This window comes from Pyrgilauda ruficollis, unplaced genomic scaffold (assembly GCF_017590135.1).
Source record: "Pyrgilauda ruficollis isolate IOZ18807 unplaced genomic scaffold, ASM1759013v1 scaffold187, whole genome shotgun sequence".
Taxonomy (NCBI): domain Eukaryota; kingdom Metazoa; phylum Chordata; class Aves; order Passeriformes; family Passeridae; genus Pyrgilauda; species Pyrgilauda ruficollis.
Window position 1 is genome coordinate 54402 of NW_024517762.1, and position 13379 is coordinate 67780.

The 13379-nt window shown below is 68.2% G+C and overlaps 1 protein-coding gene across 1 annotated transcript; it reads right to left on the reverse strand.

The window, feature by feature from the left end:
* Positions 1-616: 616 nt before the first annotated feature.
* On the reverse strand, positions 617-13319 carry LOC121352286. The gene is made up of 20 exons (XM_041465100.1): positions 11581-13319; positions 11173-11493; positions 10796-11098; positions 10408-10722; positions 9919-10287; positions 9533-9841; positions 9075-9446; positions 8851-8994; positions 8309-8701; positions 7641-8074; positions 6619-7027; positions 5587-5709; positions 3919-5199; positions 3511-3831; positions 3134-3436; positions 2746-3060; positions 2218-2601; positions 1832-2140; positions 1142-1745; positions 617-989 (listed from the first exon to the last, which is right to left on the reverse strand). The coding sequence occupies exons 1-20, from the start codon at positions 12542-12544 to the stop codon at positions 746-748; spliced, it is 8217 nt and encodes a 2738-aa protein (XP_041321034.1). The 5' UTR covers positions 12545-13319; the 3' UTR covers positions 617-745.
* Between the last annotated feature and the right edge of the window lie 60 nt (positions 13320-13379).

Sequence of the window (13379 nt, forward strand, 5' to 3'; positions counted from 1 at the left end):
GGTGGCTGCTGGGGGATTTGGAGGGTCGTAGATGCCACCTTGGGGACAGCACAGATAGGTGCCCGAGGGGGCAGGCGGCTCCGTGTCCCCCTGATGGACCCCACCTGGGCTCTGACCACAGCACCCACGGATCTGCTGCTGGGGCCCTGCCCGCCCCCACAGCCACAGCCTGCCATGGAGAGACTCTGCAGAGGGGACAGGGCAGCTGGGAGCCCTCTCACCTGTGGGGAGGACACAGATCCAGCTCTGCCGTGCCGCTCCCTCGCTGATGTCCCCACTGCTGGCAGCGGGGGGCTCCTGGGGCACATCCAGGACATCGTCGTAGCCATCCGGGGTTCCTTGCTCGCGCCGGGCAGGGGGATCTGGGAAGAGCAGAGGGCTCCATGGCAGTGACCAGCGGCCCTGGCAGGCCTCAGCCTGTGCCATCCTCTCCAGCCTATGCCCTGGGCACGTGCTGGAGGCCCTTGGGTCCCACAGTGAAAGGCGATGTTTCCCTGCACACTAACAAGGGGGGATTTGTGCCCTCAGCCCTCCCCAGGCCGGGTGTGTCCCCTGTCCCCAGCTCTCCCTGCTGGGTTCCTGCCCTGTGGCCCTACCTGGGGCTGCCTCGGTGTCACTCCCCTCCACGCTGTCCCCGCTGGAATACGGCAGCTTCTTCACCCATCCCTCCAACAGGGAACCTGCAGGGCATAAACAGGGACTTGGGGGTGGCCTCGAGCGGCACCGCCGGTGACAGAACCTCACACTACAGAGCAGGGCTGCTCTGGGACCGAGGGACACCCAGAGCCCATGGCCAGGAGCCGCTGCTGGGCCACCAGGAGCCGCAGCTGCCCTGGGGCTGCCAGGCAGAGCCTTCACTCCGGGCACAGCTGGGACACAAGGGCTGCACCCACCTGGGGGAGTGGGCACCTCCTGGTACTCGGGCATGGCTTTGTAATCCAGCTCCTCGTAGACAGCGTTGGAGACGGCATCTGCAGCTCGGCCAGGGCCTGGAAGGAGCTGCAGCACTTACCTGGGGCCCTGGGCACTGTGGGTGGCACCAGGATCACCCCACCCTGGCCACCTTCTGAGCTGTTCCGCAGGGCGGGGCCCCTGGAGCCCCAAACCGGATCTGTCCCCAGCCCCACACAGCGGGACCCACCTCGGCGCCGGGCACGGGCACGGCACAGCAGCAGGGCCAGGGCACCCAGGGACAGGCACAGCAGCGTCCCCAGCACCACGCACAGCACCGTGGGCACAGGCACAGTCCCCACGGCCACCGCCGGGGCCCTTCTCCTGGGGACACCTGTGGGGACACGGGCAGGCAGTGAGGGCAGGGGGATCCCAGCCAGCCTGCTGGGGGGATGCAGGCATGGGCACAGCTACCTGTGCTGCTGGCACCCTCCGGATATGGGCTGGTGTGTCCCTCGGTGGTGCCATCACTGCCACCCTCACACCCTCACACTCCACATGGGCGTGCCCGCCGCTGCCACAGCTCTGCAGGCGCCAGGGTGCCGAGGGGCAGCCCCAGAGCGAGCGGGCCCCGTCCTCACAGCCCAGCCAGGCCAGCCAGGCGTCGGTCGGCTCCAGGGCGGGGACATCTGAGAGGCGGCCCCGGTGCCCACAGCCCAGCTGGCGGCAGACGGCGGCGGCGGTGCCGGGGCTGGTGCCGCTGGCGCACACGCGGCCCCAGGTGCCGTTGTAGAACAGCTCCAGGAACCCCCGGCAGTTCCCAGGGCCTCCTGCCAGCCGCACGGAGAGCTGCTCTGCAAGGGGGGCAGCGGGGTCACGGCACGGCCAGGAACCCCCCGGGGCCTCTGCCGGGCCCTGATCCGGGGTGCCCGGGACTGACCTGAGCAGACGGCCCCCGCCCCGCCGCCGCGCCCGCACTCGCGCCGTTCCGTGCGCCCGCATTCCCAGAGAGACTCCTCGGAGCCGGAGCAGTCGGGCACGTACGGCCACAGCGGCCCCGTGCCGGCACCGAACCGCGCCCAGCTCGGGACTTCCAGTGCCGTGCCACAGCCCAGCTCCCGGCACACAACGGCCGCGTCCTGCAGCTCCCAGCCTTCCTGGCAGACCGAGCTCCAGCTGCCACCGGAATAGACCTCCACACGCCCGGCACAGCGCCCAGAGCTCCCCACCAGCCTCACCTGCAGGCTGCCTGTGGGCACGGAAGGAATGGGCTGGGCTGGCTGCTTGGGGCACCGGCACTTCACCGGTCCTTCCCGGGACACCCACCTGAGCAGACTATGACCATCTCCTCAAGGCTGCTATTTGGTGCAGAGCCCATCCCTGAGACATTGCCCATCTCCTCCAGCTGGTCATCCGTCTCCTCAGGGCTGCTGGGCACTGCAGAGCCCATGCCCGAAATGCTGTCCATCTCTTCAGTCATGATGTCCACCTCGCTGGGGCTGCTGCTCAATGCAGGAGCTGTACCCAAAGCAGTGTAAACACCCTTGGGAAGACCACAGCCCAGCACGGCACATACTGTGTAGACATCCCATGAGTTCCACTGCTCCAGAGACACACGGCGCCAGGCTGGGCTGGTTATGGTCTCCTCCAGCCACCCATCACAAAAGCTCTGACCATCCACCAGCCGCAGGGACGGCAGGAAGCCAACACCTGCAATTTCACCAGAAGAGCCATGGGGCTCTAGCACCTGGCTCAGACCGCACTTCAGTCCAAAACATCCCTGCATCATCTGCTAAAAATTCTTGGCAGGGTCCCAAAAGCCCTTAGGGCTCCTCACACAGGTGCTGTACCCACCTGAGCAGTTGACGGCAGCGGCGTTTCCAGGGGCACAGGGGGGCTTGCCCAGCACGGCCACGGGGCACTCGCCCGGGTGCCGCTCGCTCCCGCTGCAGCCGAAGGCGTCCGGCCGCAGCGGCCCCTCCCCGCTGCCGAAGGAGCCTCCCGGGGGCACGCTGAAGGCGCGGCCGCAGCCCAGCTGGCGGCACAGGACGTGCGCATCGGGCAGGTCCCACTCGCTGGCGCACACGGAGCCCCACGTGCCCCTCACTGCCACCTCCACTCTCCCGGAGCATCCCGAGCTGCTGTTCCCCAGGCGGAAGCCCGTGTAGGCTGCGACAGGAGCGGCAGTGAGAGCACTGATGGCGCAGGGACCCCAACAGTCCCCCGTGTCCCCGGCACTTACAGGAGCAGATGACGCCGCCAGGGCCGGTGCAGGCCTGGCCGTGGGGCGGACCCCGGGCACAGGCACTGAGGAGGGGCTCGGTGCCATTGCACTGGAAGCCCCCGTCCCAGAGCGATCCTGACGCTGCCCCAAAACGGCCACTGCCGGGGATGGCGATCACCTCACCGCAGCCCAGCTCCCTGCACACCACCTGGGCCACCTTCATGTCCACCTGATCCTCACAGACACCGACCCAGGCCCGGCCCTGACGCACCTCCAGCCGCCCGGCACAGGCTCCATCGCCACCGACCAGCTGGGAAAAGCCTGTGGGAGCAGTGCAGGGCCGGTGTCAAGGGATGTGCATGAACAGCCTCAATCCCCTCCAGCCCAGCTCCTACCTTGGCAGACAAGGGCAGCCTCCCTGTGACGGAAGCTGCTGTTATAGGGTCCCCAGCCACGGATCTTGCAGTCCCAGAGCGTGGCCTCGTCTCCACTGCAGTCCACCAGGGCCAGGCTGACCAGCCCGTCCCCTGCGCCAAAGGGCTTGAGGATGGAGTAGGCCCGGGAAGCCGAGCCACAGCCCAGCTGCTGGCAAACCACCTCGGCGTCCTCCATGTCCCAGCTGTCGTCTGCCACCGAGCCCCAGTGTCCCTGCAGCTTCACCTCCACCCTCCCGGCACAGGGACTGCCGCCGCCCGCCAGCCTCAGCTCCACGGCATCTGCAAAGGGCACCGGCACGGCTCAGACCGGCCCGGGATGCTCCAGCACGAGGAGGCTGTCCCAGCACGGCCAGCGTGTCCCCTCACCTGTGCAGGTCACCCCCACATCCCACTCGTGGCCGCAGAAATGCCGTCCCCATCCGACGTGCGGACACTGCTCCAGCTCATCCTCGGTGCCATTGCAGAAGGGCTGCAGCCAGATCCGCCCGCTGCCCTGCCCGAACGGGGCGTGCAGGGACGCCCTGGCCACCCGGCCGCAGCCCAGCTGCCGGCACACCACCGCGGCCCAGCGAGCTTCCCAGTCGAAGTCGAAGACGCACACGGAGCCCCACTCCCCGCCGTGCTTCACCTCCACGCGCCCGGCACAGCGCCCGCCGCCGCCCACCAGACGCAGCTGCCCGGAGCCTGCGGCACGGAGGCTGCTGAGCCGGGCCCGCCGCCGCCCGGGCCCCGCTCCCGCCCGCCCGACACTCACCCGCACACAGCCGCACGCACACGAGCAGCCCCAGCGCCAGCAGCGGCCCCATGGCCACCGGCCCCGAGCCCGCGCAGCCGGGCCACCTCTCGCCAGCGCCCGAGCCCCTGCGCGCAGCAGCACCGGGGCAGCAGCCTTTATCAGGCGCCTCATCTCCCGGCGGCGGGGCCGCGGCCTCCAATAACCTGCTCCGTGCCCAAATATGAGCCTCGCCTGCGCTTCTGCCGTCACACACCTCGCCACAGGGGGCTGGCACCCGGATGTGCCCGGGGGGAGACAGCCCCCCCACAGCACCTGCCCTGCGGGGGCCCCTCCTGCATCCCCCGGGCCTCCGACGTGCTGCTGCAGCCTGCCGAGAGCCACCCTGATGGGCATCAAGGGCTGCAGCCCACATCCTAGCAAGAGCGTACGCGGGCCCACCTCGTGGTCTGGCACCTGCAAAGCCCAAAGCCCCCTCCCTCGGGGCGCTCCCCTCCCGGCTGCTCGGAGCCCCCGCGGCGGGTGGCAGCAGCCCCCGGCTCTCCGCGGCGCTGCCAGCTGCCAGCTGCCCGGTCCCTCGCCGCGGCGCTGGCACATGGCGCTGCTGCCGCAGCCGTGGCCCCGCGCTCGCCTCGCCGCCAGCGCAGGAAGGAGGCGGTCACCGCCCGGGGCTCCCGGCCTCGCCAGCGACCGCACGCGCCTCCCGGCACCTGCGCTGCCGCCGGCGACGCCGCGGCTCCGCCACCCCCGCCCCGCCGCTCCGGGCCCTGCAGCTCGCCTGCCGCGCCCTGCAGGAAACTTCCCGCTCTCGCCCTTCACCGCACTCTCTGGCAGCGCATTCCCAACGCAGGCATCCACTTGCACTGCGGGCACCCACGCCCCTTCTCTGCTCGGCCTCCACTGACCCCCGCTGGCTCCGGAGGTTCCCCAAACACCCACAGCCACACCTCACGTTTCCACTCCAGATTTCCCCTGGCACATCCGCAGGTGTCTCCCTCTTTAAATCCGAGTGCTGCTGCCGCAGGAAAGCAGAAACAGCCCCAGCTGCTGAGTCCCAGGATTGTCCCAGGCAATGAACAGGGCTTTGAGCCTCTCACATTGCAAGTACAACTGCACTCTAAAGTCTCTCTTCCTCCTGCTCCCGAATCCCGCTGTCACTCTCAGTGTCCCTCACCTGGCCGGGACCACGCTTTCCTGGCCCCGGATCGGCACTTCCCGGACTCTCGTCCCGGGCTCCCCCGCGGAGCAAACGCAGCAGCTGCAGCTGCAGCCCATCCAGCGGCACCGCAGCCGTTCCTCACGGGCACAACGTGCCGGTGCCTCGCTGGGCGGCGGCGGGAGGAGCTGCCCTGCCCCATCCCCCGCGCTGCCGGCGATGCGGCACCGGGCACTGTCCGGGGCTGCTCCGCTCAGAGACGCGCGCCCTGCACGGAGCCCACACCGGGGCAGGTGGCGGAGGGCACCCGAACCGGAGGGCACTGCGTGGGCGGTGTTATAGATGGATAACGAAATGATTGCCTCTCGCAGTTGAGGGATGACTACTGGACTATTGTGTGGATATTAAGAAAAGCCCTAGTGATGTAGAGTTATGTTGTTATAGCTGAGATAGCCTCTGGTCTCCCCATTGTTCCCTTCTCCCCCCTCTCTCTATTGCTGCCATCAGACAGGCGGGGTTCTCTAGGATAGGTAAGGAGTGCACATGTGCCCCTCGCAAGGGGCAGTGGGCAATGGAAAACCTTGTTGCTTAGAGGGTGCGGCACGGCAACACCTGACCCTCCAACCAAGTTACAAGAAAGCAGTCTCCACCGAAAAATGGCAAAGAAGAGCTGACTGACAGACTTCGGGAGGGCCAGGGCGGGCTGATGCAACCCCGGGGTAAAAAAGACTGAGCATCCAGCTTGAAGACAAACGGGGCACATGGTATCCACGAGGGCAGTTCCTGGTGCTGCGAATTTTACTTTATGCAGTCCTTTTGTTGTATTTTTGTCAAGGTTCAAGAAACATTTTTAAACTTTCAAAGTGAGCAAGTTTTTCTCAGAGTGGGGGGCTGCTGCCCGGGCCCCGAGGCCATGGACACCTCTGGGGGCCAAGGCGGGCTCTGAGAGTCTTTCCCGGGGGTTCTCATTGGGCTGCGCTGTTGCCGCCTCGCCAGCCCCTGCTGCTGCGAGGAGCTCAGCCACTGCTCCGCCCTTCCCAGCTGGAGCAGCTCAGCCGGCAGAGGCCAGAGCGCTCCTTCCCTGTTCCCCTCGCTCCCACAGGCTGGGCAGCTGCCGGCTGTCGGGCGCCTCCTGCCCAGCCCTGGCTGCGCGGCTGCTGCAGGGGCCCCGGCTCACCTGCCTGGACCTGAGTGACAACGAGCTGCGAGCCCAGGGCGTCCTGCAGCTCTGCCAGCAGCTCCGGCATGCCGCCTGCCCGCTGAGGAGCCTGGGGTGAGTCGGGGCCCTGCCACGGCCCCTTCCGTGCCCGGCATTCCCGAGCCGGGCAGCGGAGGCCGCGGGACAGGCAGGGCCGCAGCGGCACCGCGGCCGCCTCAGCGCCTCCCTCCCCACGAGCTCCAACACCTTCTCCTCTTCTCCTGCCCCCTCCACGGCCAGGCTGAGCACGGACGGCTTCAGCCAGGCCCTGCTGCAGGAGCTGGACGCCCTCCGGACCCTGCAGCCCGCCCTGAACATCGGGAACCTCCTGGAGCACGAGGTGCCGCAGGCAGGGGCCATGGCCCGGCTGCCCTGCCAGCGCGGGGTGCTGCCGGGGGGCAGGAAGGCGCTGCCCTCCTTCAGGAGACCTCCCATCCTTTAGGAAAAGGATGATTCCAACATCCAGAGCCATTCCCTGCCCAGCTCTGAGTGGGGCTGAGCCTGCCCCACCCGTGGGGCACAGGGAGGAGATCCTGCTGTATCTGCCAGGGGGGGATCCGGGTCCTGAGCTCTCCCTTTTCCCCTCACTGTTGCTGGCAGCAGTTGTGGGCATGTGGCAGTGATAAATAAAGACCTTGCAATGCCAGAAGTCTCCTGGGCTCTTCCCTCTTCAGCCCACCAATCTCCTGGATATGGCTGTTGTTCCAGTTCCTGCCTCACATCTCCAAGGAAGGGCTGGTGTACCTGGCATGGAAGAGCCAGCCCCAGAATGCGGTTGCAGGCCTGGGAGTGAGTCTCTGACCAGATTAGGTTTTAATAGGAAAAAAGGGAAATTCACACTGAAATCACAGAAAATCCCTACACAGGAGCTGTTTTCCTGCAGCGCTGGACAGCGAGGGCTGCCCTCTGTGGGCAGAGCCAGCCCTCCCTGGGGACAGGGCCCCACCACACTGCCACACACGTGTCCCCAGGACTGCGACATGGCCAGGACATCCTCATGGCAACGTCCCCAGGGCACTGCTGCCGACATCATCATAGTCCATGTGTCCAGGGAGCTGTTCCAAGGGGTCCCCGGTGGCTGCTGGGGGATTTGGAGGGTCGTAGATGCCACCTTGGGGACAGCACAGAAAGGTGCCCGAGGGGGCAGGCGGCTCCGTGTCCCCCTGATGGACCCCACCTGGGCTCTGACCACAGCACCCACGGATCTGCTGCTGGGGCCCTGCCCGCCCCCACAGCCACAGCCTGCCATGGAGAGACTCTGCAGAGGGGACAGGGCAGCTGGGAGCCCTCTCACCTGTGGGGAGGACACAGATCCAGCTCTGCCGTGCCGCTCCCTCGCTGATGTCCCCACTGCTGGCAGCGGGGGGCTCCTGGGGCACATCCAGGACATCGTCGTAGCCATCCGGGGTTCCTTGCTCGCGCCGGGCAGGGGGATCTGGGAAGAGCAGAGGGCTCCATGGCAGTGACCAGCGGCCCTGGCAGGCCTCAGCCTGTGCCATCCTCTCCAGCCTATGCCCTGGGCACGTGCTGGAGGCCCTTGGGTCCCACAGTGAAAGGCGATGTTTCCCTGCACACTAACAAGGGGGGATTTGTGCCCTCAGCCCTCCCCAGGCCGGGTGTGTCCCCTGTCCCCAGCTCTCCCTGCTGGGTTCCTGCCCTGTGGCCCTACCTGGGGCTGCCTCGGTGTCACTCCCCTCCACGCTGTCCCCGCTGGAATACGGCAGCTTCTTCACCCATCCCTCCAACAGGGAACCTGCAGGGCATAAACAGGGACTTGGGGGTGGCCTCGAGCGGCACCGCCGGTGACAGAACCTCACACTACAGAGCAGGGCTGCTCTGGGACCGAGGGACACCCAGAGCCCATGGCCAGGAGCCGCTGCTGGGCCACCAGGAGCCGCAGCTGCCCTGGGGCTGCCAGGCAGAGCCTTCACTCCGGGCACAGCTGGGACACAAGGGCTGCACCCACCTGGGGGAGTGGGCACCTCCTGGTACTCGGGCATGGCTTTGTAATCCAGCTCCTCGTAGACAGCGTTGGAGGTGGCATCTGCAGCTCGGCCAGGGCCTGGAAGGAGCTGCAGCACTTACCTGGGGCCCTGGGCACTGTGGGTGGCACCAGGATCACCCCTGGCCACCTTCTGAGCTGTTCCGCAGGGCAGGGGCCCCTGGAGCCCCATACCAGATCTGTCCCCAGCCCCACACAGCAGGACCCACCTCGGCGCCGGGCACGGGCACGGCACAGCAGCAGGGCCAGGGCACCCAGGGACAGGCACAGCAGCGTCCCCAGCACCACGCACAGCACCGTGGGCACAGGCACAGTCCCCAGGGCCACCGCCGGGGCCCTTCTCCTGGGGACACCTGTGGGGACACGGGCAGGCAGTGAGGGCAGGGGGATCCCAGCCAGCCTGCTGGGGGGATGCAGGCATGGGCACAGCTACCTGTGCTGCTGGCACCCTCCGGATATGGGCTGGTGTGTCCCTCGGTGGTGCCATCACTGCCACCCTCACACTCCACATGGGCGTGCCCGCCGCTGCCACAGCTCTGCAGGCGCCAGGGTGCCGAGGGGCAGCCCCAGAGCGAGCGGGCCCCGTCCTCACAGCCCAGCCAGGCCAGCCAGGCGTCGGTCGGCTCCAGGGCGGGGACATCTGAGAGGCGGCCCCGGTGCCCACAGCCCAGCTGGCGGCAGACGGCGGCGGCGGTGCCGGGGCTGGTGCCGCTGGCGCACACGCGGCCCCAGGTGCCGTTGTAGAACAGCTCCAGGAACCCCCGGCAGTTCCCAGGGCCTCCTGCCAGCCGCACGGAGAGCTGCTCTGCAAGGGGGGCAGCGGGGTCACGGCACGGCCAGGAACCCCCCGGGGCCTCTGCCGGGCCCTGATCCGGGGTGCCCGGGACTGACCTGAGCAGACGGCCCCCGCCCCGCCGCCGCGCCCGCACTCGCGCCGTTCCGTGCGCCCGCATTCCCAGAGAGACTCCTCGGAGCCGGAGCAGTCGGGCACGTACGGCCACAGCGGCCCCGTGCCGGCACCGAACCGCGCCCAGCCCGGGACTTCCAGTGCCGTGCCACAGCCCAGCTCCCGGCACACAACGGCCGCGTCCTGCAGCTCCCAGCCTTCCTGGCAGACCGAGCTCCAGCTGCCACCGGAATAGACCTCCACACGCCCGGCACAGCGCCCAGAGCTCCCCACCAGCCTCACCTGCAGGCTGCCTGTGGGCACGGAAGGAATGGGCTGGGCTGGCTGCTTGGGGCACCGGCACTTCACCGGTCCTTCCCGGGACACCCACCTGAGCAGACAATATCCAACCCATGAGAGATGCCAGCTGGTGCAGTCTTCATGTTCTTGTAACTTCCGAAAAAATAACCCTCAGGTATGGTCCTAGTGGTCAGATCAGTTGTCATCCCCTTGATGGTCTCAATCACTTCTTTCATGATGGCCCACTGTGCTTCGTTGAGGTCCCACATGGACACATTACCAAGTACAGCACCACTCTTCTCCAGTCCTCCACAGCCCAGCTTCCAGCAAACATTGCTCAAATTCCGTAGGAGCAAAACCTCTCCGGGCACACGGCGCCAGTGCCCAGTACTTGTGGCCAACTCCAGAAACCCCTCGCACCGGGTCTCACCCTCCATCAGCCGCAGGGACTCAACAGTGCCTGTAAAATGGCCCAACTCAGCCCTTCATCAAAAAATGAGCCTGCCTCACCTCCTACCTTCTACACTTTTGGCAGGGTCCCAAAATCCCTTAAGGCTCCTCGCAGAGACACCGTACCCACCTGAGCAGTTGACGGCAGCGGCGTTTCCAGGGGCACAGGGGGGCTTGCCCAGCACGGCCACGGGGCACTCGCCCGGGTGCCGCTCGCTCCCGCTGCAGCCGAAGGCGTCCGGCCGCAGCGGCCCCTCCCCGCTGCCGAAGGAGCCTCCCGGGGGCACGCTGAAGGCGCGGCCGCAGCCCAGCTGGCGGCACAGGACGTGCGCATCGGGCAGGTCCCACTCGCTGGCGCACACGGAGCCCCACGTGCCCCTCACTGCCACCTCCACTCGCCCGGAGCATCCCGAGCTGCTGTTCCCCAGGCGGAAGCCCGTGTAGGCTGCGACAGGAGCGGCGGTGAGAGCACTGATGGCGCAGGGACCCCAACAGTCCCCCGTGTCCCCGGCACTTACAGGAGCAGATGACGCCGCCAGGGCCGGTGCAGGCCTGGCCGTGGGGCGGACCCCGGGCACAGGCACTGAGGAGGGGCTCGGTGCCATTGCACTGGAAGCCCCCGTCCCAGAGCGATCCCGACGCTGCCCCAAAACGGCCACTGCCGGGGATGGCGATCACCTCACCGCAGCCCAGCTCCCTGCACACCACCTGGGCCACCTTCATGTCCACCTGATCCTCACAGACACCGACCCAGGCCCGGCCCTGACGCACCTCCAGCCGCCCGGCACAGGCTCCATCGCCACCGACCAGCTGGGAAAAGCCTGTGGGAGCAGTGCAGGGCCGGTGTCAAGGGATGTGCATGAACAGCCTCAATCCCCTCCAGCCCAGCTCCTACCTTGGCAGACAAGGGCAGCCTCCCTGTGACGGAAGCTGCTGTTATAGGGTCCCCAGCCACGGATCTTGCAGTCCCAGAGCGTGGCCTCGTCTCCACTGCAGTCCACCAGGGCCAGGCTGACCAGCCCGTCCCCTGCGCCAAAGGGCTTGAGGATGGAGTAGGCCCGGGAAGCCGAGCCACAGCCCAGCTGCTGGCAAACCACCTCGGCGTCCTCCATGTCCCAGCTGTCGTCTGCCACCGAGCCCCAGTGTCCCTGCAGCTTCACCTCCACCCTCCCGGCACAGGGACTGCCGCCGCCCGCCAGCCTCAGCTCCACGGCATCTGCACAGGGCACCGGCACGGCTCAGACCGGCCCGGGATGCTCCAGCACGAGGAGGCTGTCCCAGCACGGCCAGCGTGTCCCCTCACCTGTGCAGGTCACCCCCACATCCCACTCGTGGCCGCAGAAATGCCGTCCCCATCCGACGTGCGGACACTGCTCCAGCTCATCCTCGGTGCCATTGCAGAAGGGCTGCAGCCAGATCCGCCCGCTGCCCTGCCCGAACGGGGCGTGCAGGGACGCCCTGGCCACCCGGCCGCAGCCCAGCTGCCGGCACACCACCGCGGCCCAGCGAGCTTCCCAGTCGAAGTCGAAGACGCACACGGAGCCCCACTCCCCGCCGTGCTTCACCTCCACGCGCCCGGCACAGCGCCCGCCGCCGCCCACCAGACGCAGCTGCCCGGAGCCTGCGGCACGGAGGCTGCTGAGCCGGGCCCGCCGCCGCCCGGGCCCCGCTCCCGCCCGCCCGACACTCACCCGCACACAGCCGCACGCACACGAGCAGCCCCAGCGCCAGCAGCGGCCCCATGGCCACCGGCCCCGAGCCCGCGCAGCCGGGCCACCTCTCGCCAGCGCCCGAGCCCCTGCGCGCAGCAGCACCGGGGCAGCAGCCTTTATCAGGCGCCTCATCTCCCGGCGGCGGGGCCGCGGCCTCCAATAACCTGCTCCGTGCCCAAATATGAGCCTCGCCTGCGCTTCTGCCGTCACACACCTCGCCACAGGGGGCTGGCACCCGGATGTGCCCGGGGGGAGACAGCCCCCCCACAGCACCTGCCCTGCGGGGGCCCCTCCTGCATCCCCCGGGCCTCCGACGTGCTGCTGCAGCCTGCCGAGAGCCACCCTGATGGGCATCACGGGCTGCAGCCCACATCCTAGCAAGAGCGTACGCGGGCCCACCTCGTGGTCTGGCACCTGCAAAGCCCAAAGCCCCCTCCCTCGGGGCGCTCCCCTCCCGGCTGCTCGGAGCCCCCGCGGCGGGTGGCAGCAGCCCCCGGCTCTCCGCGGCGCTGCCAGCTGCCAGCTGCCCGGTCCCTCGCCGCGGCGCTGGCACATGGCGCTGCTGCCGCAGCCGTGGCCCCGCGCTCGCCTCGCCGCCAGCGCAGGAAGGAGGCGGTCACCGCCCGGGGCTCCCGGCCTCGCCAGCGACCGCACGCGCCTCCCGGCACCTGCGCTGCCGCCGGCGACGCCGCGGCTCCGCGCCAGCCGTGGCCCGCGGTGAAACCACAATCGGGGGGGGCACAGAGCCCACTTGCGTCTGTGGGGACCCACCTGGGTAATCTTGTATCAAGCACCAGCGAAAAACAAGGGGTGCAAGAGGGGGGAGCAGGAGCCCTCTTGAGTTCTCGGCTGTGTGTGAGGGCGACGATGGGCCTGAGCCACCCCCAGCAGTGCCGAGCAGTGACAGTGCCAGCAGAACAGCGTGCTCCCTACGGGGTCACTCCTGCAGCAGTGCAGTCACCTCCAGGAGTCACCAGTCCTTCTGTGGGACTAGGCACCTGCCACCTGCCAGTGTCCTCGTGTCACCCCAGGGTGTCTCGTGAGCTGCGCTAAAACCTGGTGAGCCCTGAGGTGTCCCCCAAGGGTTTCGCACAGCCCTGCTGCAGCTGCCTGTCCTTCCTGCCCGCACGGAGACCCTGCCGGCGCTGGCGGGAGGAGAGACCCGGCTACGCTCTCCCTGCGGTGGGCGGGAACCCGCATAGTGCCTCTCGGCGACATTATCAACCTCCCATTCTACACCGCGGCCTTTCCACGTAGGTGGCAAAGTGTCAGAGGAGGTTTCATTCCGGAACACCCCCCGTGTCTCCTGGAATGACACCCCAGCAGGGTGGGGGGAGACGGGAAACCAGGAGAACCACGTGGGAACGGGGCGCGCTGCTGCCTCTGCTGG

Coding starts and splice junctions, on each gene's coding strand:
- LOC121352286 (XM_041465100.1), bottom strand. CDS start 12,544: ATGTGCCAGCGCCGCGGCGAGGGACCGGGCAGCTGGCAGCTGGCAGCG. Junction 11,099..11,172: donor GGCTGCCCTTGTCTGCCAAG/GTAGGAGCTGGG, acceptor CTGCTCCCACAG/GCTTTTCCCAGCTGGTCGGT. Junction 8,075..8,308: donor TGACACCGAGGCAGCCCCAG/GTAGGGCCACAG, acceptor TGCTCTTCCCAG/ATCCCCCTGCCCGGCGCGAG.